Source organism: Micrasema longulum, unplaced genomic scaffold (assembly GCF_059751315.1).
Source record: "Micrasema longulum isolate JH-2025_06_02 unplaced genomic scaffold, ASM5975131v1 h1tg000224l, whole genome shotgun sequence".
NCBI lineage: Eukaryota > Metazoa > Arthropoda > Insecta > Trichoptera > Brachycentridae > Micrasema > Micrasema longulum.
Window position 1 is genome coordinate 846324 of NW_028277429.1, and position 25303 is coordinate 871626.

At 33.8% G+C, this 25303-nt stretch overlaps 1 protein-coding gene across 2 annotated transcripts in view; it reads right to left on the minus strand.

The window, feature by feature from the left end:
- Window positions 1-25303, minus strand: part of LOC148283547 (uncharacterized) — a 142918-nt gene that overhangs the window by 50440 nt on the left and 67175 nt on the right. For both annotated transcript variants that reach the window (XM_088243684.1, XM_088243683.1), the window contains exon 3: window positions 9767-10015. In XM_088243684.1, coding sequence (XP_088099810.1) covers window positions 9767-10015 — 249 coding nt within the window. The remainder of the gene's footprint in view (window positions 1-9766; window positions 10016-25303) is intronic.

The window sequence follows — 25303 nt, forward strand, 5'->3', positions numbered from 1 at the left end:
GCATAGAGACACGCTAATTGTAAACATCTAAAGTGTTTAAACAATATTGATCTAGTGTCATAATCCGAAAAGAAAAGTCAGACCGTCTTTACTCGAGTAACAATGTACGTGCCCAAAAAATAATACAGTTCTGTGCGTGAAAAAGAACCAGAACCTTGGAGATATGTTTTCGATTCGATGGCTCTCAGATAAAAATCCTCACCTACCATGTTTGAAGAGCAAGGTTCGATTCCTGGCAGGGTGGAAGTGAAACATTAGTTTCGAATGTGGTTCTTCACTCCAATATGTCATTGTTCCTAGTCTGGCGCCTATGGCGTAGGACTGATAACCTGCCATCTAACAAAAATAATTTAGATCCGCTGCAATTGGATTACCTATCAATTTAAATCAAACAACGGTTTAATTCATTTTTAAAGGGTACTTAAGGCCATATAAAAGACGAGTGATATTTAAATCCACAAATTTGGAATAACCAGTGGCTCAATTTAAAATAACTATCGACGTGCTTAAAAACATGCTAAGCATTTAAGCGATCACAATGAACAATAATAAACATAAATTATTATGAAAATAAAACTTTGTTATTAGTGTTACACGATTTATTCTTTTACAAGAACACAACTATAGTTTCGGGAGAGCACTCCTCCCTAAAAATAATAAACATACTTAAGTTATCGCAGTCATAAGTCAACGTGTGTGAATCTCTAAGTCAACGCACGTGTCGGTTTGTTTTTTGTTTTCCTCGTAAATAAATACAGTTCATTGGAGAAAAATCGGCGTTTATTATAAAAAATAATACAATATATTGCATTAGCAAAATAGTAAAGAGTATCTAATACAAAAAAGTGAAAATTAAATTACAATTACTATGGCGACTGCTTTTCTTGACATTAGGCTTGCCAACCGCCGCGCCGGCTAAATGCAATAAATAGCATGATGAATAATAAATAAAAGTAGCAGTTTTGGAATATTTTCCATATTTACACCGGTAAAATTAAAATATCTGATTGCGCAGCAGAATTATACGTCGCGAAACGTAAATATTTTGACATTTAATATTAGGTGTTCACGGATGTTCCATTGCGATCGCGAATACGATAAACAACCATAGTGAGAAATTGTTATCACGTCGCTTATTAGCACGTCGATAGTTGTTTGTGATTGAGCTACAGTAACCGGTTTAATCGCGTTCAATTTTATAATCAAGTACCAGCCCCGAAGACGTCTTGAAAACGATTTTGGGCTGATTTTCAAATAGTCATAAATCGCTGCGATGGAAAACGGTAACCGCGTTGTGATTGACTAGGGTTTGAACTCGGAGTCCGCGATAATACCACAGGACCGCAGCCAGACTTTCAATTCGTCTATAAAATGTACGGGTATCGTGTCAGAATCCATTAGGATATACTGATACACGCTAGAATGTGGTAGTTATTTGGCTAGGCGCATGTATTTTCATCTACAACTATTCGCTAATGTCACGGTCAAGGTCGCCATTTTGTTGAACACCTTTTTTTCGTTCCATTCGGAATTTGAAATCGTCACCACAGACAATAGAAGCTAATGCAGTCTTAAATAAAATGGCGAGGTTTTAGGATTTCATGTTTTCCCTTTTGAATAGCAACAACATAACCAAAGTACTTTCGAAACGACCCAAATTTTTACCGGACACGGAGCTATGAGAAGTTACCCGTATAGGTTTAAATTAAGGAATGATGACTATTGTCCATGCGATGATATTTCTTCACAGAGTATCGAACATCTGTTATTTCAGTGCCCATTTTTCAGTTTACAACGCCATAATCTTGAAGCAGAATGCAGGAAAGATGGAATATTTTTAACAGATATCTACACTGTCGTTAAAAAGAGTTATCACGCGCCATTGTTCTTGGACTTTGCAACAATGGTAATTGGTCTCATAAACGTAATAAACCAAAATCAGTGATCGAACATTCCATTACCAAGATAAACAAAAACTATTTTTTTAAGAGTACCTTAGCCTTGTACATGACACATAAGGCTACTAAATACAGGGGTCCAAATATATATAGAAAAAAAAATAAAAAAACGTCGTCTTAATGCTTAAAAACCAACATGTTTATCAATTTTCTTATTTGCATGAGCTCTTTGCAAACCATTTAACGTCAAATTTACCCCTTGATAACATAATTCTTACACATTTGACTCTTAAATATTTCATGGTTCCTAAAGCGTGAGTCTGATCTCGTCAGCAAGCGTCGCACTCCGAGTATAAATACAAATTGGTACATGATTACAACACCAGGGGGTGTGTTCTGAATCGTCTTTACACCCTAAAGAGAGGTTAATTTGGGGATTTTTATTTTTTTAATACGACGACACTTTATTTATATTTGGATAATTTATATAGCGCCGTTTTTGTGAAAATCACCTTAAGGGCGCTGACTTTACTTTATATAATGGCCACACTGATGATTGAACGTTAAATGATGTATAAAACTTTTTGAAAAACGGAAAAAACGAATAAGTTTAGTCAATTCAACCTAATTAAGTGTTTTGGGTAATGATTAAATTCGCAATAATGTTCACAGTGAAAATTATCATGTTTGATTTCACGTGTTCATATTTTTTGACGTTTACCTAATCATCAGTATGGTCAGATATGAAGCAAAATGTAAACGCATCCAAAAAAATATATCCTGATATTTAAACAGAAAACTTAATTTTACTTTGTAGAAAAAATTCAAGAAAAAAGTTAACTTCTCATTGTAATCGGGGCCCAGAAACGTACGACTTACGTACCTTAATGTAACACAAATGATCAAGGTACGCTGCGATTGGTGTACCAATACAGCGCCCTATGCACTGGAGGGGAAAGAGAATGATGATGAATCAAAATAAAATTTCACCAAGAAATGTCAGAAGAAAACCTCAGTACCAGAATGTTCTGAGCGGGATTTCAAAATTTTGACAAAAAATATGTTGCCACACTCGACGATAATGATTCGTCATATTCTCATGTCATTATTTATGTACGTAGGTACTATTTGCGCGGTGTGTTTGCGAATGGCAAGGTTTTCGAACCGACCGATCGCGATCGCCCCGCGCTCGATAGCACCGTGTTCCGTTTTCACAGGCTGGCAAATATGGTGACAACGGCTGCTCAAATACAGAACACATTCCCGATTCAAGATGGAAGGACGTATCGGACATTCATCATTCGTGAATAGAATAGACGCTGTCGGGGACGATCCATTAAAACTTATTTTTTAAATGGTTTGCCATATCTTAAATAAATTATTTAAAAAAAATAATGCTGTATGGACAGTTTTCACGTTTGAAATGGGGAGTTAAGAATATTCATTTATAATACAAAACAAAAATATAAATGAATAATGTATTTAATATCTACCTTAACATTTGAAATCTATGAGGAACTTCAGTGCTACGGGAAATTGGATATGAAAAACGTTTTCTTTCACGCGGTAAAAATTAGAGCATTTAATTTTACGTCAAAGTTTCTTAAAAATGCATGAAGAAAAAAAAACGGTTGCATTACCTATATATCGAATAGATTTCGGTTTACGGGCAGCCATTTTTTATGTTTGGCATAATTTGATAGCAGTGGGGTTCTACATTTAAATGTCACAACAACTAACATAGAAGAACTTGTGACGTCACGGGCGGAGTAATGTGAAAATAACAAAACATAAAAAAATCATAGCGATGGTGATACGATACATGAAAATATATTTTTATTTTTTTTGGCTGAATTTGACAAATACGGGCAGAATGGTAAATGTTACACATTGTGTAAAGCGGCCACTTAAACCAGCCAACGACAGGTCTTACGCCTCGTGGATCCCTAGACTTCTATATTCCCTTCTCTAAATGTTCTTCACGTCTGTTGAATTATGTTAATTCACCATTTTGCCTATGTTTGAACATCCATATTTCTTCAATTCTTCCATTCAATATTGTAATAAAACCAACTGGTCCAAGAAGAAGTTTAAAAATTGAAAAAATTGTTTTCAGGCGTTGCCTAGTATGTGAAATAATATGTCAGATGAATCTCTTCACAACAATAAAGGTTTTAGCCTTTTAACTTCACTAAAATCAACAAATGGAAGAATTTAATAAATATGGATGCTTAAACATGGGCAAAATGGTGAATGTTATACGGTGTGTAAAGTGGCCACTTAAACCAGCCAATGACAGGTCATAAGCCCTGTAAATGCCTAGACTTCCATATTCCCTTCTTTAAGGCATTCTCCGTCCCTATTATAATTAGTTAATCTTTGGAAATGTTCCATTTAATTTACTGACAAGGTTTTCCCCAACGTTGGTGTAATATTCATTAAAATATTTGATGTATGTTAGTTTTTATTTAAATCTTTTTTAATATTTTCTTCGTACGTTTCCAAGAAATTTTGCTTTACAACTTAATGGTCTAATTTTTACCGCGCGTAAGAAAACATTTTTTTAATCCAATTTCCCGTAGGGCTGAAGTTCCTCATTGGAGTACTAATGCAGTGCCCTAGGAATTGATGATGGTTATAATAATAAAAAACAATAGGTAACACTAATATTATTAACTAAGTAAGTCAGGCTACAATGCGTCGCGCGTTGCGTCGCGTCGGTTCGGTGTATTTTACCCGATATGCCTTGACGAATTTCTGCTAAAGTTGTTAAAACTATCGATAAGCCACTCGGCAAGGTTATATGCACACTAATTTCCGTGGAATAGTATTTTCGTGAGCATTATGTGCATTTTAGGACCTGTTTTTTTATAATAATAGAGCTTAACAGTACTGAAAAACGTGTGTAAATATTAAATATTGGCACTTGGCACGAACACTGGCCAGAATTTATATTATCTACACACTACAGAAAATGCATAAACAATAGTTTCCTCTTCCTTTTGCTAAAATTACCCGAATAAAAAACAATATAACGACAGAAGTGATTTAAGCTGTGAACAACTCGATAAACTTGAACGACTTCAGAATACACGCATAAGGTACATTTTTGATCTTAGGAAATATGACCACATTTCTGATTATCGTAGGCAACTGAAATGGCTCAAAATTAGACAGCGGAGAGACTATCACTCCCTCTCACTTCTGTTCAATGTACTTCATAGTCCTAACGCTCCTATATACCTGCGTGAAAAATTTCAACGCTTATCAGTTCATGGTTTACCTCTTCGTTCTAATTCTCAAGGCACTCTCTTAATACCCATCCACAATTTCTCTTTCTTCTCTAACTCATATAGTGTCCATGCGGCTCGACTGTGGAATCATCTCCCATCCACCATCAAATATGTTACTACATTATCTCTGTTTAAATCACGACTGAAGAAACATCTCCTTTATCTTCCTTAATCTCTACTCCTTTCCTTTTTCCTCTTTCCTCTTTTTTCCTTTTTCCCATTGAGTAATAGTTTTGATTTAAGGTAATTTATAAACAAATACGTTTATTTCTGTTTTAATATATATTTTTTTAAATCTTTTTTTTTTCTATTGAATATGTTCTGTAACTTGAATTATAAAAATAAAACTTTTATTTTATTGGTTGGTTGGAAGAAATTGCCATTTGGCAATGAGCCCGCCAATATACAAATAACAAATTGTACAAAAAGTTAAATAAAATAAAATAAAAGAAGTTATTTATTTATTACATAGTTAATCCAAGCGGGCTTTTACGTGACAGCTAGGTACGAAATTAAGCAATTACTGTGCTTAGTGCGCCGTTCATTTTGTTGCCCGCATTCGGTCTCTTTTCAACATCTTTTTCTACACTTCCATCTCTTGAAAACATGCTTTCCAGATTCACAAAATGTTCAACTTGTTCTAGACATTGGTTGTTTTAATTTACTATGCAGTCAGTAACCTCACTTCCCCTTTCAAATACCATTACGTTTGACTTACTTTCGTTCATCGCCAATTCGCTCTCAAGGCATACATCATACATTCTAGAGACTATTTCTTGCTAATCCTCGTTGCTGCTTGCTAACAGAACTGCATCATCAGCATACAAGCAGCTTACTGAAAAATTATAAATTTTCGCTCCAATACCCATACATTTTATCTTTTTCATACAGTTGTCCATGTATAGATTAAACAACCATGGATATTAGAAAAATAATTTTAATCGAACGCCACGGTTCTTTCATTCCGACATCACTTAAAACAAGTTGAATACATTTTTATTGGCCGTTTGAGTTTGCTCGGAAGCGATGCATTGCAAATGGCCGCCGATATTAATACCACTTATCGACGTTTACACTTCCTTTTATGAAGGCAAATTTGTTTTCCAATGATTTAATGCCGACGATCAAACACACCATACCTAGGAACAGTAGAATCGGAACACTTGAGCATTTATTTGTCTCCAGCGATAAATAATATTGCTTAATATCTTTCAACAAGAGAAATTTGTTGACACATAACCACATTTAAAACAATGGGCACATTCGTTTCGATAGTCGATCACACTTTTTCAAATATTCGACATATCCACAAAAAACATTCGCTAGTCACTGATGTATAATAAATAGATACGTTACTCGTATACTAGCTACATCTATGATATAGCGAATAAAAAATAAGAAAACAATGTAATCAATTATTATGATTACATTTGTATGTTACCCAGATGCTGTTCTGAACTTCTTAATAAAATAAACGATTGCAGAATATTTGTATACGTTATGTCTTCGGTCAGGCATAGAAAAAACATCCACATTTCATTACTTCTTCACAATATTTTAAATAATCCGACTTCGTCTGTTTAATTTAGAGAGCTCTACCAACCTGGGCTATCTCTCGTTCTAGAAACGAGAGATCCTTTCTTTACCTATTCACCGCTCTATATTTTTACCTCCTCTTTCACAGTAGTAGCTCTCGATTGTAGAATAATCTAGACAGAGAATAGACGTTTCGTCTCTTTTCTTGCTTTTAATCATTAAATCAAATGCAATTTTCCACTCCTACTTTCTTTAAATCATCCTTCACCACTCCTAATAAATTTCCTTCTTTTCCTTCCCACTATCTCCTTGTTTTGTCCATATTTCTTTTATTTTAATAAATATTTTTTCTTCATATAATTTAAACTTTAAGCCGTCGTCGCTTTATTACAGTATAATTTAGTGAATACATATAATTGGATGGCAGACCCTACTATGTATATATTTTTTATAGTTTTTATTTATATTAATTTAACCTGTACATCTATTTGTATTCGAAATAAATAAAATAAAAAAATCTACCAACTACTGTCAGAGACGCGCCTCTTCTTTATTTAAATTTAAATCACGGTTGAAATGTCACTATCGGAATATTTGACTTTTTCCTTTTTCCTCTCACTTCCCTTCCCACTTTGAATACCTCCTATCTTCATAATACACTATAGATATTATTTGTTTTGTTTTATAATGAAAATATTCTAATATTCCTACAGTAATATGTTCAAATCTTAGAGTAATAACACGCCACTGGCTAATTGAGTCGCCCGTACTGACAAAAAACATAATTTGATGACCACGAAGTTAGCTACAGTTTACAGCAATTGAACGGGCCGTAGGTACTCAGGTCAAGAATAGCAAGCGCAAGCCAAAACCGTCCGTTCCACGTTTGTTGTTAAACGAAAAACCCAACCAAAAATTTGGAACGCTTTTGTTCTATGGAATAGATCTAAAGGGCTTCTCGAGTCAATTATTGCTTTCAAAGGTTCAATACATTACTTTATTTTCTCAAATCGAACGATTTGGGTAGATAGGAAGAAATTGCCTTAAAGCAACATGACTGCCCTTATATGTATTTAAACTCACACTCATAAGGGTGTGATCACAGAATATAACGAGGGGATGAAAGGCGAGTTTCTGGCGCCTCCAAACCAGAATCAACCAGCTAAGGGAAAGTAACCCCAACAGAAAAATCCACCAGAGAAGGCAACGGGAAACCACTCTGGTCATCTTTTCACAGAAATCACTATAGCGAGTACATCCAATAAGCAGTTGTCCTAGCTGTGGAGTAGCGCAGGACCGAGATGCTTTCACTATAGTGATCGTTAACGTCGGCGTCGGGGGACGTGATAAGGCACCGCAAGAAGATTGTATTTAAAAATGCCCACTAGGCGTGTATATAAATATAAAAACGGAGTTTTCGCTTTCATCAAAATTTTAGATATATTAAAAAAACATATTGAAAATGAAATTGAGAATGCTGTGCTGATTTGAGCGTCGTAGTCTAACGTCAAATTCTCTAATATACAACCTTGGTAGAAAGATAAATTATAAAATAAACTCATAATATATATAAGACAGATCTATCGCGTGACGCGTAAGTTAAACAATATATCTTACACAATATCGAGTTATTTTTAAGCCCTCAGCTGACGTTAAATCCCCGAAGATCGAGTTAAGAAAGTTGGAATGCGAAACGTTTTCTTTTAACTTTGCAAATAACAAGTTTTTTTCAGAAATCTTTCACTGTATTTCAGACTTGGCAATGGCAACCGGAAGCTTGGACATAAATAGACTCACCGGGGGACAATTTGTATGTTTTTCTTAAATTCATATTTATTTAGCGTTTTATTATGATTCACTCGACTGCGAGATATACACTACAAAGTATTTGATGGTTAGAGTGAAATATCACTAGACCAGTGATCAATGTTCTCCCGCACAATTTTGTTTGGATAAAAAATATGAATCATTCCGTATTTTTTTTAATATATATAAAGATACGAAAATGAAGCGGGGTTTTCTTTTAATTACCCCCTTTTATAGAAAGAAATATTTGCGTTCTTATGATTTATCCAAATATTTCAATTTGTGACCGCCTTTAACGAGTTGTAAATAATTCGCTATATAGGAATCGAGTTGAGGTAACTGAATCAAAAATTAAATCTGGGGAATCAAATTTATTATATATAATTTTGTTAAGCAGAATCTGATCGAAAATATATCTTCTGTGTGTTAATGGAATAAGGTTATTGGTTACGCCACATTTGCTTTGTTGGATTTCTTTGCTGCCTACTGGGCCCAGGTAAGATATTGCGTTTCTTACTTAAGATAATGTCGGTCAAATGTCAGCCACAAAGTTGATTAATCTGAGGTCCAATTTTCATTACTTCTCTTATTAGATGAGCAAAGTAGGGTAAAAAAATACAACCCTTGCAACACTAACGAAATGTCTATTTGGTTTCTTCGACAATCTGACAGTTGGAAAAAATAATTCAATTTTTAAGTAATACATTTGCTACTTACACATTCATTTACTAATTACACATGAAATGTGATCCCATCCTATTTCTTTAAGATCCTAGCAGTACTTCTACACTTTAAAAGGACAACACGGCATAACTTAATATATAAATATATTTTGTGTAATTCTATAATTGAAGATATATATGCATGTAAAATTGTATTGACGAATGCTTTCAAATTGTATGTGTCTAGTATGTATCTTTGTTGAATTACCTAATAAAATAAAATAAAATACTTGAATTCAAATCAGGAGTTGAGTACTGAGCGACGTTTACAAAGAAACTAATGGGTCAAAACTAAAACTTACTCATTTATGAGTATTGGAGTCGCCTTTTGTTTGATGTGCGTATGCGGTTTCTGGACTATTCCTTATTCTATGGTATAAGGGTTCGGTGGCAAAGCATAAAGATAACACATTCCGCGAACCAGACAATTACGAGCGTCCATCTGCCAACGGGCAAGTGGCGCAATCAGTTATGAAATTTGAATGAAGCTGTCAGGGCGGATTCCACTCACCGTGCGTCCTGCCCTGGAAGGCGTGCTGCGCGTGGTGCGGCGCGCGCGGCGGCTGCGCGGGCGGCGGGCCCAGCGGCGCGGGCGGGTAGGGCGGCTGGTGCAGCGGCGGCGGGTAGAAGGGCGGCAGCAGCTGGTGCAGGCGCGCGGCGGCGAGGCGCGACGCCGCCAGCTCCTCGGCGGACGCGTGCCCCGAGCTGGACGAGTCCACGTCCGACACGCCGCTGTCGGCGGGGCTGGGCGGCAGGGACCCTGCGGAGCGAGAGAAAAAATAAGAATTAAGAAATTGTCAACAGAAAAGACGCGCATGGCAAAAAAGATGTTTGCTCGATTTTTTTTGTCGGCATTTTAAGCCAGAACTACGGGACGCGAAGCCGAAAGAGATGCCTGATTTGAGCGATCACAATGAATAACAATGTACATGCTTAAGTTATCGCAGTCATGAGTGTAATCTCTTAGTCAACGCATGTGTCGGTTTGTTTTTTGTTTTCCTCGTAAATAAATACGGGTCACTGAAGAAAAATCGGCGTTTAATATACAAAATAATATAATACATTGCATTTGCAAAAAAGTACGGAGTATCTAATACAAAAGAGTGAAAAATTTAAATTACAATTACCATGGCGACTGCTTTTCTTGAAATTTGGCTCGCTAAACGCCACGCGCCGGCTAAATGCAATGAATAGCATGATAAATAATAAATAAACAAATAAAAATAGCAGTCTTGGAATATTTTCCATAGTTACATTGGTTAAATTCAAATATGTGATTGCGCAGCAGGATTATACGTCGCGAAACGTTAATATTTTGTCATTTAATATTAGGTGTTTACGGATGATGATAAACAACCATGGTGAGAAATTCTTATCACGTCGATAGTTATTTGTGATTGAGCTACTGGAGGCTCTTTGTCGACGCCACATTTTATTTATTTATTTTATTTTTCATGGTGAACAAACGATAATTATTACAATTCGTTATATTCAGATATTTTTCATCATATTTTGTAAATCTGACTCAATAATCAAAAAATAAAAATGACTTATGCTCCAACTAGGGAGCGGACATTCCATATTTTGATGAAAAAAGAAGAAAAAAAACATGAAGGTATATTAATTCGCTGTTATGTTAATTTCACATATGCATGTATTTAGATATTTGCTATTTTAAAAAAATATTTTTTTTATTTTAATTTTAATTTAGTAATAAAAATAATTTGACCCTGGGGTAACCCGTGCTGAGGACACTTAACAATATACTTATTTTTCAATATTTTTACACGTGAGAAAATACAAAGAAGACCTAAAATACAGAGATAATTAACAAAATATTCAGACAGTTTTATACACTACGTATTTGTGTTTATATTTCATTTACGTATACCCATATTATTTGTATTGAAAAACGCACAATAAAAAAACAAAAACATAACAGAACACTTACTCCCGAAAAAATACACATAAACACACCCTTTTGTTGTACCACAATTTAATAAGTATGATTCTTATTAAGAAACTTCGCTGGTCTGTCTTTAAACCGTATTTTTTAAATGTTATTATATCAGTGTCGACTGTTTGTTTCTTTAAAATAAATAACATAAACTATACATTCGTGGAACAGTTAATTTAATATTACCTATAATAGAGTATTTTCAGAAGTCGGGAATAACGTTAAAAATATGATATACCTATATTTAGAGCAGATTTTCACGATTTGAATGATAAAACTATTAATGCATTCAAAACAAGTTTTTATTTATAATTTTAAAAATGAGCAAATAAAAAACGGCTCGCAGTTGGCATTGCGTCATTATGACGTCATGCGTTATGACCGCTGACTGTGCCCCCAATAAACATTGCGTACAAGTTTGACGTCAAAACGTCATTGTTCCGTCGTTTGTTCCACAGCGCTCGAAACGTCTTGCTTTTGGGTAATTCAAAATATGCGTAGTTTAAACCTCTGTAGAAAATTAAACAAATTAAAAAATAAACAAGTCCCTGTTTGCTTAAAAAGACAAGTATATGAATCGTGCATATTGCCGGTGACAACATACGGACTAGAAACCATGTCTGTAACACAAAAAAGTAGCCAGACATTAAAATGCACGCATCGATCCATGGAAAGACAGATGCTCGGTGTATGTCTAAGAGACAGTAAGAAATGAAGAAATAAGGCGCCGAACCAGAGTCGTGGATGTCATGGATCGTGCAGCGAAATTAAAATGGCAGTGGGCAGGACACTCGGCGAGACAAAATGCTGGCAGGTGGACACCCAGAATAATAAATTGGAGACCATGGGCAAACAAAAGAAGTGTCGGAAGGCCACAGAAAAGATGGGTCGACGACATTACCTCTATTGCCGGTAAAACGTGGATGATGAAAGCGGGTGATAGGAAGGAATGGAGACGTTTGGAAGAGGCCTTTATCCAGCAGTGGAGAGAACAAGGCTGAAGAAGAAGATTAAGTAGAAAATTTATCCGACGTCACACGAAAAAAATACTAATACCATTGCCATGCTAATTTTGTCTTATTAAGAAAACATGAAACGATCGTATTACTAATCATTCTAACAAGAAAATTATTGCAATAGGAATAGAAATCGAATAAGAATTCCTGAATTTAAAACCATTTTATTTCATACATATTGATGACATAAAACGATGTCACAATTGTATTTTTCCCGCCCGACTATAGATAGCAAATATAATACGCGTAATCTTGAAAAAATATGCCGTCCAAAATGGCGGTTTTTCGCAGGGGTAGATTCGTTGAATCATCAAAACAACCCATAAGCACCCCCGGCAAGTCCGCAGCTCTCATTTGTCTTCCGCCAGCCAATCGAACTCCCGTACAAATCGCATCTGCCAATGGGGATGAGGGATGAACAGATGTGGCGTCACAGGCTGCAAATGTTTACGCAATTCGCTCAACTAAGATTGCACATTATGAGACGCGTGCGCACCCCTAAATAAAATGCGTACCGAAAAAAAAATCGGAAAGAGTAGACAGGTATCTATTATATTTAAATCAGTGTAGACAAATATCACAATGTTTAAAAATTGCAAAACAACTCGCTCTTTAGACACAAGCATATTGATTTAAAAGTATTTTAATTATATAAACAATCTATCTATGCCTACGAGGAAATACTGAGAAAGATATGTATATAAATATATATACGTATGGAAATAGTGTACAAGTCTGGAATTTGTCTAAGGGAAGAGACCATTGCAGGAGACTGCTGCGAGATATTGCATAGATTTATATACTATTAAGCATGTTGTCCAGATGCCCTTTGAAATATATGCATGTTTATGTAATAATATTTAATTTTTATTTTTGTTATTATTTGATTATGTACGTGGTTCCACTTTCCATTATGTTGTATCCCAACTCAACACAGGGCCCATGGCCTCAAAGTTTGGGAATCGTTATTTTACTATTTTTTTGGTAATATGTATGTACTCGTATTTGTATGAATAAATAACAAATATTTTAATTTAATTTATTTATTGATTAACGGCCAATTTGTACGAATTGAATAAACACTCCACTACTTCGGGAATTACACTGGCTGCGTTTGCCACAGAGGGTGGAATACAAACTCTGTCGGCTTATGTATAAGTCACTGCACAACTCTGCTCCAGAATATCTAAGGGAACTCTGCATTCCAGATGAACTAGCTGACAGAAGTCTTACGCTTAGATCAGCTACATCTACGTCGAAAGGAAAAGTTATCATACCTCTACGCAAACAGCGCACTAAATTCGGCGAACGCGCATTTGCGGTCGCAGGCCCTATGGCATGGAATGCTCTCCCAGCAGAGGTCCGAAACTGTGAGAGTGAAGTGATGTTTCGGAAGAAACTTAAAGCCCACTTGTTTTCTAAATCATTTGAATAAATTCATAGCATATGGTGACAAAGTACATACATTATTTTTCTTAAATTAAAAAGTTAAAATTAAATTTATATCTTTATATAATCACTCCGTAAAGCGCCCTTGATGTATTATATTACGAAAATGACGCTATATAAGTTATCCATAATAATAATAATAAATATATAAATACATAGTTAAAAAGTAATAAAACATAGGACACATATTCAGTTTATACATATTGTGATGTACACATTATGTATGGCGCTATTTAAATTATCCAACTATAATAATAATATACGTTGGTTTTAAAAAATGAGTTTTAAATATTTATAAATAGATCAATTTTTGGTTCATTGGTTATTGTTCCAATGTCAGTAGTATCTATTTAAGATGTACAACTGAATGAGTATGTTTGGCTAGCTAAATGTAAAGAAAAGCAGTCGCCATAGTAATTTTAACTTTTTTGTTTTAGATACTCCTTACTATTTTGCAAATGCAATATATTGTATTATATTTTTTTTATAAACGTTGATTTTCGGCCAGTGAATTGTATTTATTTACGAGGAAAACAAAAAACAAACCTACTAGAGCATTGACTTAGAGATTACACACGCGTTGAAATATGACTGCGATCCCTTAATCATGTTCATTGTTGTTCATTGTGATCGCTCAAATGCTTGGCATGTTTTTAAGCACGTCGATAGTTATTTTAAATTGAGCTACTGGTTATTCCAAATTTGTGGATTCAAATACTACTCGTCTTTTATATAGCCTTAAGTACCCTTTGAAAATGAATAAAACCGTTTGGTTTAATCTCAATTGATTGGTAATCCAATTGCAGCGTAGTGTAGCGTAGTTTTTAAGCACGTCGATAGTTACTTGTGATTGAGCTACAGGAGTATTGAATCCAGACACTGTCCGGTTGTTATTACAATAAAATAGTTGATGGTTTATCGTGTTTCTGGTTGAAGCATAAAGATTTATTGGAAGAAGAGTGAGTGCCGAGAACAGGGTGAACGGTATATATTAATTTGGACACTAACATTTTTTAAATCCATCCATCTATTGACTTTTATGGAGTACATAAATCGTCGATTATCTTATTATATTATGTTTATTGACAGAAACGAATAAAATCAGCTGTCATTGACAGCTGACGCATATAGACGTCATCATTCATAATGCAATTATTCGTAACGTGCAATATTGTATAATAAATTACAAAAGTTGCACGTAAGGGTTGCAGATTACAGCCCCCCCGACGCTGAATGCAATAATAATAACCATGTTATTCCAGAAAAAAAAATTGAAGTGAAAATAAATTCTACTACTACTTTCACGCCATTTCCCCGCAGTAGGTAGAGATACATGTCCTTTGGTTGTGTCTGCTTTTGACTTGACCAGACTTGAGATTTTGGTTTATCTAATCATGCCACGTCTTTTTTGTTCGTCGTCGTCCTACGCAACCATTCATTCTCGCCATATATATATAACAGATATATATATATATAAATACCTGTTTAACTATTGTCTCGTCGAATATTTTAATAAAAACAAATTACTTTGAACTTCACTAGCTCACATGAATTAACCAGTGATAAGAGAGCTGTGAATTCACTTACTGTAAATGGAACAATCGGCAGAATTGACAGATAATAAGCGGAAGAAAACCTCTGACGTCACATGCGGAGTAACTTCAGAAAAAAAAACTTTAAAATCATAGCGCTGATTATACAATATATATATAAAAAATTGGCATAATTTAATAGTCTACCGAAAGCCGGAAGATCAATCTCAAATAATTCCAGGTTGTTTAACAAATTGACTAATCTATACATAACTTATTTAATGTAATGATAATATTATACAGTCTATTTAAATATCAAATAAACCTTCTCTTATGTGTGGGTGACAGAAATATTATGCGCAATCACATTAACATTGAACATTCGAATGCGCTGGTCTAATTTTTCCCATTTCGACTGATATATTTGACAAACATGTATAGATTGTAAAGATACCCATAGAAAAATGTGCATCAGCTTTCCCTCAATATGTATCGATTGCAAATGGACCATAGACAAACGAAATTTTACTCCTTTCGGAAAAAAAATGACAGATGTGTTATGTTATTGCGTCGGCGTTCGTTATTCAAAATTGAAAAGGGATTAGGGATGTGATATTTTTATACAATTGAACATCGACGGATAATTCGAAATTCGAAATTCAAAATTCAGCAGTTTATAATGTAAGTTTGAAAAATTAAGTCATAAGAGAATTAAGTAATAAACTAAACATTGACAAATGTAAAATAATATCTTTCTCGCGAGGAAAAAAACCTATACAATTTAACTACAAACTAAAAAATATTTCCCTTTCAAAAGTTTCGTCAATAAAGGATCTTGGCATTACTTTAGATAGTAAACTCTCCTATCGTGAACACATTGATAATATTGTAAACAAATCTCTCAAACTTCTCGGTTTTATCAATAAAGTGACAGCGGACTTCAAAAATATTAATACCATCAAAACTCTTTATTGCTCACTAGTTCGACCCCATCTAGAATACGCTTCTCCTATTTGGTCGCCATTCTACAGGACTCATATTGACCATATCGAGTCTGTCCAACACCGTTTTCTAAGAAAAGTGGCATGGTTGCTCGGATGACAAAGGGGTAATTATTCCTATTTTGAAATAGAGCAATCTCTTAATATGTCTTCATTGGAGAGACGTAGAACTGTGATGGACCTTATATGCATTTTCAAAATACTTAATGCCATAAGTGATGTCCCATCTCCGTTGAAATAAATTTATTTTCATGTTCCCAACCGTGTCACCAGAAGTCAAAATCTGCTATTTATTAAATCTTCTAAGAGCAACTTTTGTTTTTATGCCCCAATGCCAGAATGTGTAGATTAGTCAAATCATTACACGACTTGGATTTTTTTGGGATTGATACTCCAGCTTTTTGTAGATCTCTTCGCTACTAAAATAGCGTAGGATGAAGTTGGATTGGCATGGTTTAGCTTGAAGTCTTATGTCTTTCGTTTTTATGAATATATTGTTTACCATTATTGTATTGCCCTTGTTTGTCTTTGCTAAATAGTTTTATGTTCTTTTTGTTCAGTTTCTTGTATTCATGTTTCTTCATGTAACTGCTGTAATTGGCTTGGGCCGCATATATTTTATTTATTCATATTTTTTGCTTACAAACTATAATTAATAATAAAAATAATGTGACCTCACTGGGGTTTCCCGTGCCGAGGACACATAACAATACACTTTTTTAAAAATTACATTTGAGAATAAACAAAGAAGACTAACTTAAAAAAACAAAGATAATTAACAAATATTCAGACAGTTTTAAAAACAAGGTATTTATGCACATCTATATTATTTATATTACAAAACACACAATGAAAATAACAAAAACCTAACATAAGCTATACACTTGTGGAGCAGTTGATTCAATATTGGTATGGGCGAATGAGACAATCCATATAATAAATAAATAAAGAGAACGGACGCAGAAAACTTTGATGACAACTGTCATCAAGCGGAAGCGATACGGTTGGCTGGGCAATAAACTGCGGATGCCTCCTGAGAGCCTTAACCACGCTCGCCTACTTCACGAGGCATCAGGTTCTCGACGTCTTGGACGTCCACTGCTGACTGTTTGTCGGCAATTTGTGTCACAACTACAGGACGCGAACCTGACATGGGACGACGCACAAGAGCTGGCAGCCGATAGAGATACATAAAGGCTCTTTGCGGACACCATATTCCCCAACATCGGACCGGACATAGAATGATGATGATGATTCAAATATTTATTTTAATTTTATTTATTTATATAAAGATTTATATAACAAAAAAAAACGTATCCCTAACTCTTTGAGACCAAGAGTCCTGTTTTGAGTTGAATACAACAAAATAGAAAGTAGAACCATGAATATTATTAAAGAATAAAAGTTATTACATAAACATAGATTTCAATAAACATCTGGACCACACGCTTAATAGTACAATGTTTTATAAATCTATGCAAATATCTCGCAGCAGTCTCCTGCAATGGTATCTTCCCTTCGACAAAATCCAAACTTCACTTCTCCTGAAAATGCCTTTCGTTTTGGAGAACTTAATATGTCCACCCAGGACATTTTCATCTTTTCATTTCATTCTGAAATGTATTTTTCATACTTATAACATTGTATTAGCATTTTAACTGCTTAATAAATAAAGTCGCCTTAATTCACGTAGGTATATACAAAAAATAAAATAGGGCTTAGTTGTGTGATTTTCGTTATAAATAAGAATAATTAATCTTTGTATATATAATTCTTTTATACGTGTGATGTCACTGTACTCCTCATGAACGGCTTAACCGATTTACGTGCGGTTTTCAGCGAAATGTAGAGCTTTGCGCTGCGCGTGTTCGCAGATACAATAATAAAATTTTCAATGGAATCTGTAAAAAAAAGTTAGAAGCATAAATATTTTTTTCATCGACCTATCAGTGTTGCATTCGACGAGAATGCATATACAAAAACAATGGAAGGTTGTTGTTTTTTTTGTGTTTAAAAAAAGTTTTTTTTTAAAGTTTACAAACAACATTCGCTTTTTATGGATCCCAATCAGATTCATTCCTTACATTCTTTGTAATTTCTTCGCATTTATTTATTTTAACTGGATTTTTGGTAATACTAAAATAATATTAACTGACATTCAATGCATTATTGAAAATCGCATTCATGAATCAAGTGCACCCCTGTTGGTGAGAAGAGCCGAGTTTGACATTTGCAAAAAGAATTCTATATTTGAAAATTAATTATTTTTGGTTTTGGGATTCAATCATAAATATGTACCTTGGTACCTGCTTATCAATGAAAAGTCTTTTTCAAAGGTAATGGCAACAGGACAACGTCTGTCGGGTCCGCTAGTATAATATAAAATTCAAACACACATTTTGTTATCCTATCGATATAACGTCATATCTCGAGTCTCGAGTATCGATTACTGCCCGGCCACATCCCACCGCATTCACCGAAAGTATTGCGCCGGACGAAAAAAATGCACCTTGCGTTCTTCAAAAGGGTTCGATTCTATTGTTGTTTGCACAATATGCGTCTCAATACGCAGATTTATGGAAATGCGGACGCTGACGGGTAGGTAGGTAGGTACCTACCCAAACAAATAATCGAGAGAAAAAAACAGGCAGGTATCACACTAACCACTGACGGATCTGAAAAGATATTGAAATTCTAACAACTTTATCGGAGCACTGAGAAAGTTCGTAAAAAATGGTTTCTCACACGCGGTAAAAATTACAGCATTCAATTGTACGGCGAAGTTTCTGGAAAATGGATTAAAAAATTCATAAAAATGGATTTTATACAAATGAACGACATCGTAGTGTAGTGGTCAGCCCGTTTGCCTACCATGTAAGAGGTCTCGGGTTCAAACGTCAAACTCCGCAGGAGTGCGATTTTTTAAAATGAATTAAAATTAATATTATTTTAGTGTTACCAAAAATCCAATAAAAAGAAAAAATAATGTAGAAATTATAAGGAATTCAAGGAAAGAATCTGATTGAGATCCACAAAAAACAAATCCTATTTGTAAACATTAAAAAATAAACTTTTTTTATACACAAAAAAACAACATCTTTCTATTTTTTTGCAAACGCATTCTCCTCGAATGTAACCCTGGTAGATCGATAAATAAAACATTTATGCTCCTTACTTCTTTTTTACATATTAGATTGAAGATTTTAATATCTACGAACACGCACAGCGCAAAGATCTTTATTTCTCTGAAAACCGCACGTAAATCGGTTAAGCCGTTTAGGAGGAGTTTGGTGACATCACACGTACGGAGGAATTATATATATTAAGATATGCACATTTGTATTAAAGTTTGGAGAAGCTATGTCGTCGGTAACATGTAATTGAATATGTTTATAAGAATATTTTTACTATATTTTATTATTAATTTTATTAAATTAAAATAAATCCGTTACCATCCTATTGCAATACTAATACAGCTGTAATTGGAGTACTAGTACAGGGCCCTTTAAGATGATGCCCGAGTAATATTGATGGTCTTATTCCATTATATTATTAATTTTCCATAATACAATGTTCTAAATGCGGAGGGGAGAGTTCTCACAAGGACTTGAACCCAGAATCTCGGTTACTGTGTAACACAATGCATAATTTACCACTGGGTCAAGCGTGTACCTAATATCAATAAACCAGTTAAAATAACTCCATTTTATATAGCTTTACATATCGTGACCTCACAAGAAAAATCCCCTTTTTGTCCTAATAATTGAACGCAGTCCAAAATTTTGAAAAAATGAGAAATTAGTGTTATTGGGTGCAGTAAGGTCAATTCTATGTTCTGCTAAAAACAGCCAGATTGCTTTCATACAAAAAACTGTAATAATCACCTTCTGAAAATAGTCCTCACAAAAACGGCATTTTTTCAATTTGCAGAAAATACCCACTGCACTTGAAAAATTTAACAGTACTTTAAAAGCCATTTAAACTGATCAAATATATAATTAGATTCTTGTTTGTAATATTAAAAAAATTAATGCATTCACTGTTTATCATTTGTCAAAGTCAAAAACATTCAACTGTTATGTAGATTTGATTATTGACTCTTTTCATAAAAGTGCTATTATCTCAGTTTCACTTTATGGCTGGCTGCTTTCTGCATAACTACGTTCAATTCAAAGTTTACATCGTGTTCTGACTTCTGAGGGAATGAAAAATCAGTTTTTTGTTCAGAATAAAACCAGAACCCAGGACGAGTGTTTTTTTACTTTGAAATTTAGACATACTCAAAATATTGGACAATCTCAAAATATTGGACACACTAAAATATTGGACATAGGTACTCAAAATTTTAGAGATATTGAAAATATTGTCAAATCCTACCTAACCGGTTTAACAACGTATTTCTTTTCAAATATAAAAAACGAATATTTTGAAATTAGCTTAGTAGCAGCAAGGCGTGTTGTAATCTTACTCCTTTTTACTATTCATATTATTATTATTTTGTAATACACTAAATTTATTTGTCAATTTTTAAAATGTGTAAATGGAGGCTAAATTTCTAACTGTCTATGCGCTCTGTAGCTGCAAGACGTCCTGTAATCTAGCTCCTATCTATTATAATTTTTGATTGATGTTAATTGAAAACGAGGAACTAGAATCCCAACCGTCCATGCGCTCTGTAGCTGCAAGACGTACTGGGATATTTATTAATTGTACAGCGCCCTTGAGGTGATTTTCACAAAAATGGCGCTTTATAAATTATCCAACTATATATATATATATATATATATATATATATATATATATATATTATTTATTTGTTTATTAACGGACATTGCCCATGTATACAATTTATAGGGTTTAAATATTAAAATAAAAGATTACTTTAAAACATTAAAAAAATAAGAAAAGAAGCATTGACAAACATAAGGGACATCAAGACAAGATCTGGACTATTTATATAGTGCTCGTTTAAATCGTTGTAAACTTAAACCAAAAAAGTACAGATCTTGTCTTGAGTAAACAATACGACAAAGACGGGTCATTGGAGAAATGAAATTACAACAGAAATAGAAAATATTTTTAACGAGAAATATCTATGGAAGTCTGGGCTAATGATTGTCATTAACTAAATTAAATAATCATTTTGCAAACTGCGTTACATTCACCAGTCATATAAAATAGTGTGTACTTGACTTACTATTAAATATTTTTTATTTAACCATTTACACATTTCTCCCACAACATAAAATAGTTTCATAACCTAATCAGTGTATGTTTGCCCTAATCGGTGCTTGTGTTGATTAAAATGCATGTCGTGTTGGTTTTAGATTTTTGTGCAACAACTATGGCGAAGGTGAATCGGGTTGTTGTCCTGTGGCTAGTGTCTCGGACTCACGGACCAAAGGTCCGTGGTTCGAATCCTACTCTACTCCAACATGATTCCCCTTTTCTAATAGTGAGTTATTTACAACTCGTTGAAAATGGCCTTCAAAATCAAATATTTGGGTAAATCATAAGAACGCAAATATTTTTATTTTAATAATAAAAAAGTAGGTTTTTCATGTTGATTTATTTTGTTTTCCTGATGAAGAGACGAACACGTTTCGAAACTAGTAGACATTGAAAAGTCGGTAACAGGTTATATACAAGTGTTTAATAACATTTAGTAAAATAAACAATATTTTGAGTTTGTCTAATATTTTGTAGACAAGGACTGGATTCAACTCCCTAGGGAGCTGTTTATATTTACATATTACAACATAGATGAAGAACATTTAAGAAAAGGTAATATAGAAGTCTAGGCATCTACAGGGCTTATGACCTGTCAATGGCTGGTTTAAGTGGCCACTTTACACACTGTAACATTCACCATTCTGCCCATATTCGAACATCTATATTACTTCAATTCTTTCATCTGTTGATGTTTGTGAAGTTAAAGAGCTAAAACCTTTATTTATGGGGGTGAGATTCGTCTAATTGAGTTATTACACCTACATACTGGGCAACGCCTGAAAATCTTATTTTTGCAATTTCTATACTTCTTCGTGGACCAGGTGAATTTATAAACAATATTTTGAGTTTCTCTAAATTTTTGTAGGCAAGGACTGGATTCAACTCCCTGGGGAGCTGTTTATATTACAACAAAGATAAAGAACATTTAAGAGAAGGTAATATAGAAGAACCTTCTCTCAAATGTTCTTCATATCTGTTGTAATTTAGTAAAATATTTGACCACAAAGTTAATGCTATAAATATTATTAATAATAGTGTGTACTCTTTTGTATGGAGCAATAAGCTGAGGTAATCGGCTAGTTTTATCGTTCACTGAGAACGGGCTGGGCGCACTTTATAGATATTTTTTTTGTAAAAAGTTATAAACGGTGGTAGCGATTTATAACAGATAACAATTATTTTATTTATTTATTTAAATCTTAAAGTAGGGCACACATATCATACATATTGTTATGTGTGTTCTAATAATAACATTGCAAATATATTTAATTTATAAATTGTTTATCACATATGTCTTGACCATTATTTTAAATTTTGAAATGTTTTTTTCTTCATAAATATTTTTTTCCATTTCGTAATACTTTTTAATTGCTTTAAATAAAATTGAATTTTGTGACTTTGCCTTTTTCCTAAATGGAAGTCTAATTTTGTTCTTTTCTCTAGTATTGTGATCGTGTTCATGCTGGTTCCGATCAATTTTTTTCCAAAATTCTGTTTTTTAATTTATAATGTTTTTCCATAAAATATTATTATCTAAAATCAAATATAATGGTAAATTACGCGTATTTGCTAATTTGAACGATTCGCCCCTGGTTAGATGGGCTCATTGATTTAGTTTGACAGATTTACATAATATTGTGAGGGTGTAAAATATTTGCACCAGTGTTATGTCACAAAACAGGAAGAAAGTGCATGGAACACCTTTCACTTTTTGCATTTAAAATCCAGTAAACATCTGCATCTTGCAAATAATAGACGCGGGGAACATAATCTTCTATAATGTATCGCCTTTGCCCACGAGCAGGTAAAAACAAATCACAGTAAAGGTATTGAAATTTTGCAGTCCGCAAATAGATCGATGTCCTTACTTTAAAAAAATAAATTATCATACCTGTTTTGAATATAAAAAGTAGAAAACATTAAGCAAATAAAACTATGTATAAATAAGAATAAAATATACAGCTTCAATAGACGGACGCATTTACCACTTCACTAATCACCATTTGATTTATTTTTTCAAATGGCGACCATTTAGTATTCGTTTAAGAGCCAGTTTCACAAAAAAGCTTAAAGTCAAACATTTGTTGGGATTTCGTCAAATGGACCAAACGGTTTGCATGAAAAATGCAAGATAAAACAAACCGTTCGCCCGTTTTGACGATGGCAAAAAATGATTAAAATTAATACTGTATATTTAAAAAAAAATATAAAAAAACTTTGTTTTTTCCACTATTTTATATTTATATTTTTTTCATGAACAACATTAAATGAATTATTTTTTTATTCGATCAATTCACATTGATCAATTTGTCCCATCTCTAACGTTTTTGCAAAATGATGTAACCTTGTAAAAAAGTCGTTAATAATTAGGTTTATTTTAGTTTTCTTTTAGTTTTAAAGCTGATTTTATATATTAATGTTGATTTATGTTTCAAGCATTGTATTAAAAAAAATAATCAAGACGTCAGATACGAATGATTTTTCGTGTGTCAATATAAATAACTCCTTTGACGTTACTACAAAGTGAGATCGTCACTTTTTCTGACAACTGTCATTCTAATCATGTTACATTTTAAGGACTATAAATATATAAAAGTAGATTTGTGTAGAATAAAAAGAACATATACCATTTATAAAATAAATTGATTAATAAAAAAATAAAAAAGAATCTTGTGAAGCTGTAAAACCGGTTGGAAGAGAAATAAAAATAAGTGGTTAAAAACAAAATTGTTTTATATTTATTTTATTAAATTAAAACTTTTTAAGAAGAAACTTTTCTTCAATACGAACCTAAATACCTAATGAAAATAACGAAAAAAATCTGCCTGTAGATGTAGAAGAAGGCCAAAGTCTACAATCATGTGTTCTGCCGGTGGCAACATGCGGTCTTGAAACCATGTCACTCACTGCTAGAAGTGTTCACAGAATTAAGTGCACTCAGCAGTCTATGGAAAGACAAATGTTGGGCGTCTCCTTAAGACACCGAACAAGGAATGAGGAGATAAGACGCCGTACAAAGGTGGCCGATATCGCGGAAAGAGTGGGAAGACAAAAATGGCAGTAGGCGGGTCATGTGGCGAGACAAGAAGTCGATGGGTGGACCCCCAGAATACTAAACTGGAGACCATGCGAAAGTAAAAGGAAAGTGGGAGACCACAGAGGAGATGGACTGACGACGTCGTCGAACTCGTGGGCCATGGATGGAAACAGAGAGCCCAGGACAGAAGAACATGGAAACATTTGGAAGAGGCCTATATCCAGCAGTGGAGAGAAACGGGCTGGTAAGAAGGAGAAGAAGATGTATGAGGGTATAGTTTTTAATACCAAAGCAAAATTTTTACTGTTTCAAGTTCCAAAATACGAAGGTTTCGTAACTCCTAGGAATGTTGTTTTTTTTTAATACGGTTATTAAATATATAAAAAATACTGTATCCTATTCACATTCTTTATAATGTATGGAGATTAAGCATTAATTTATTCCCATACTACATACATCTGAGTTATCTTCGGCCACTGTTGGTTCAACCCTAATTCATAAGAAGTAAAATAAAAACATTAAACTTATCTTCGACCGGTTTTTCCATCCGTCTTCCGCTAACCCTTCGTTCGCCGGACAATACGAGTTCGTAACTCATAACAATCATATGTCAAATGACCCTAGGTCATTTTTGACCCATCTGACCCCACATTTCACCATTCTTATTTCACATCACATCCCTTAAATTGTGGAATATTAAACAAGACTCTTTTATGTATTATGTTTGTACGAATAATGTTTTTAATTAATGTATATTACACATACACACGAGGAAGACCGAGAAAGATATGTATGGATGTAGAGGAAGCGAAGTCTGCATGCAA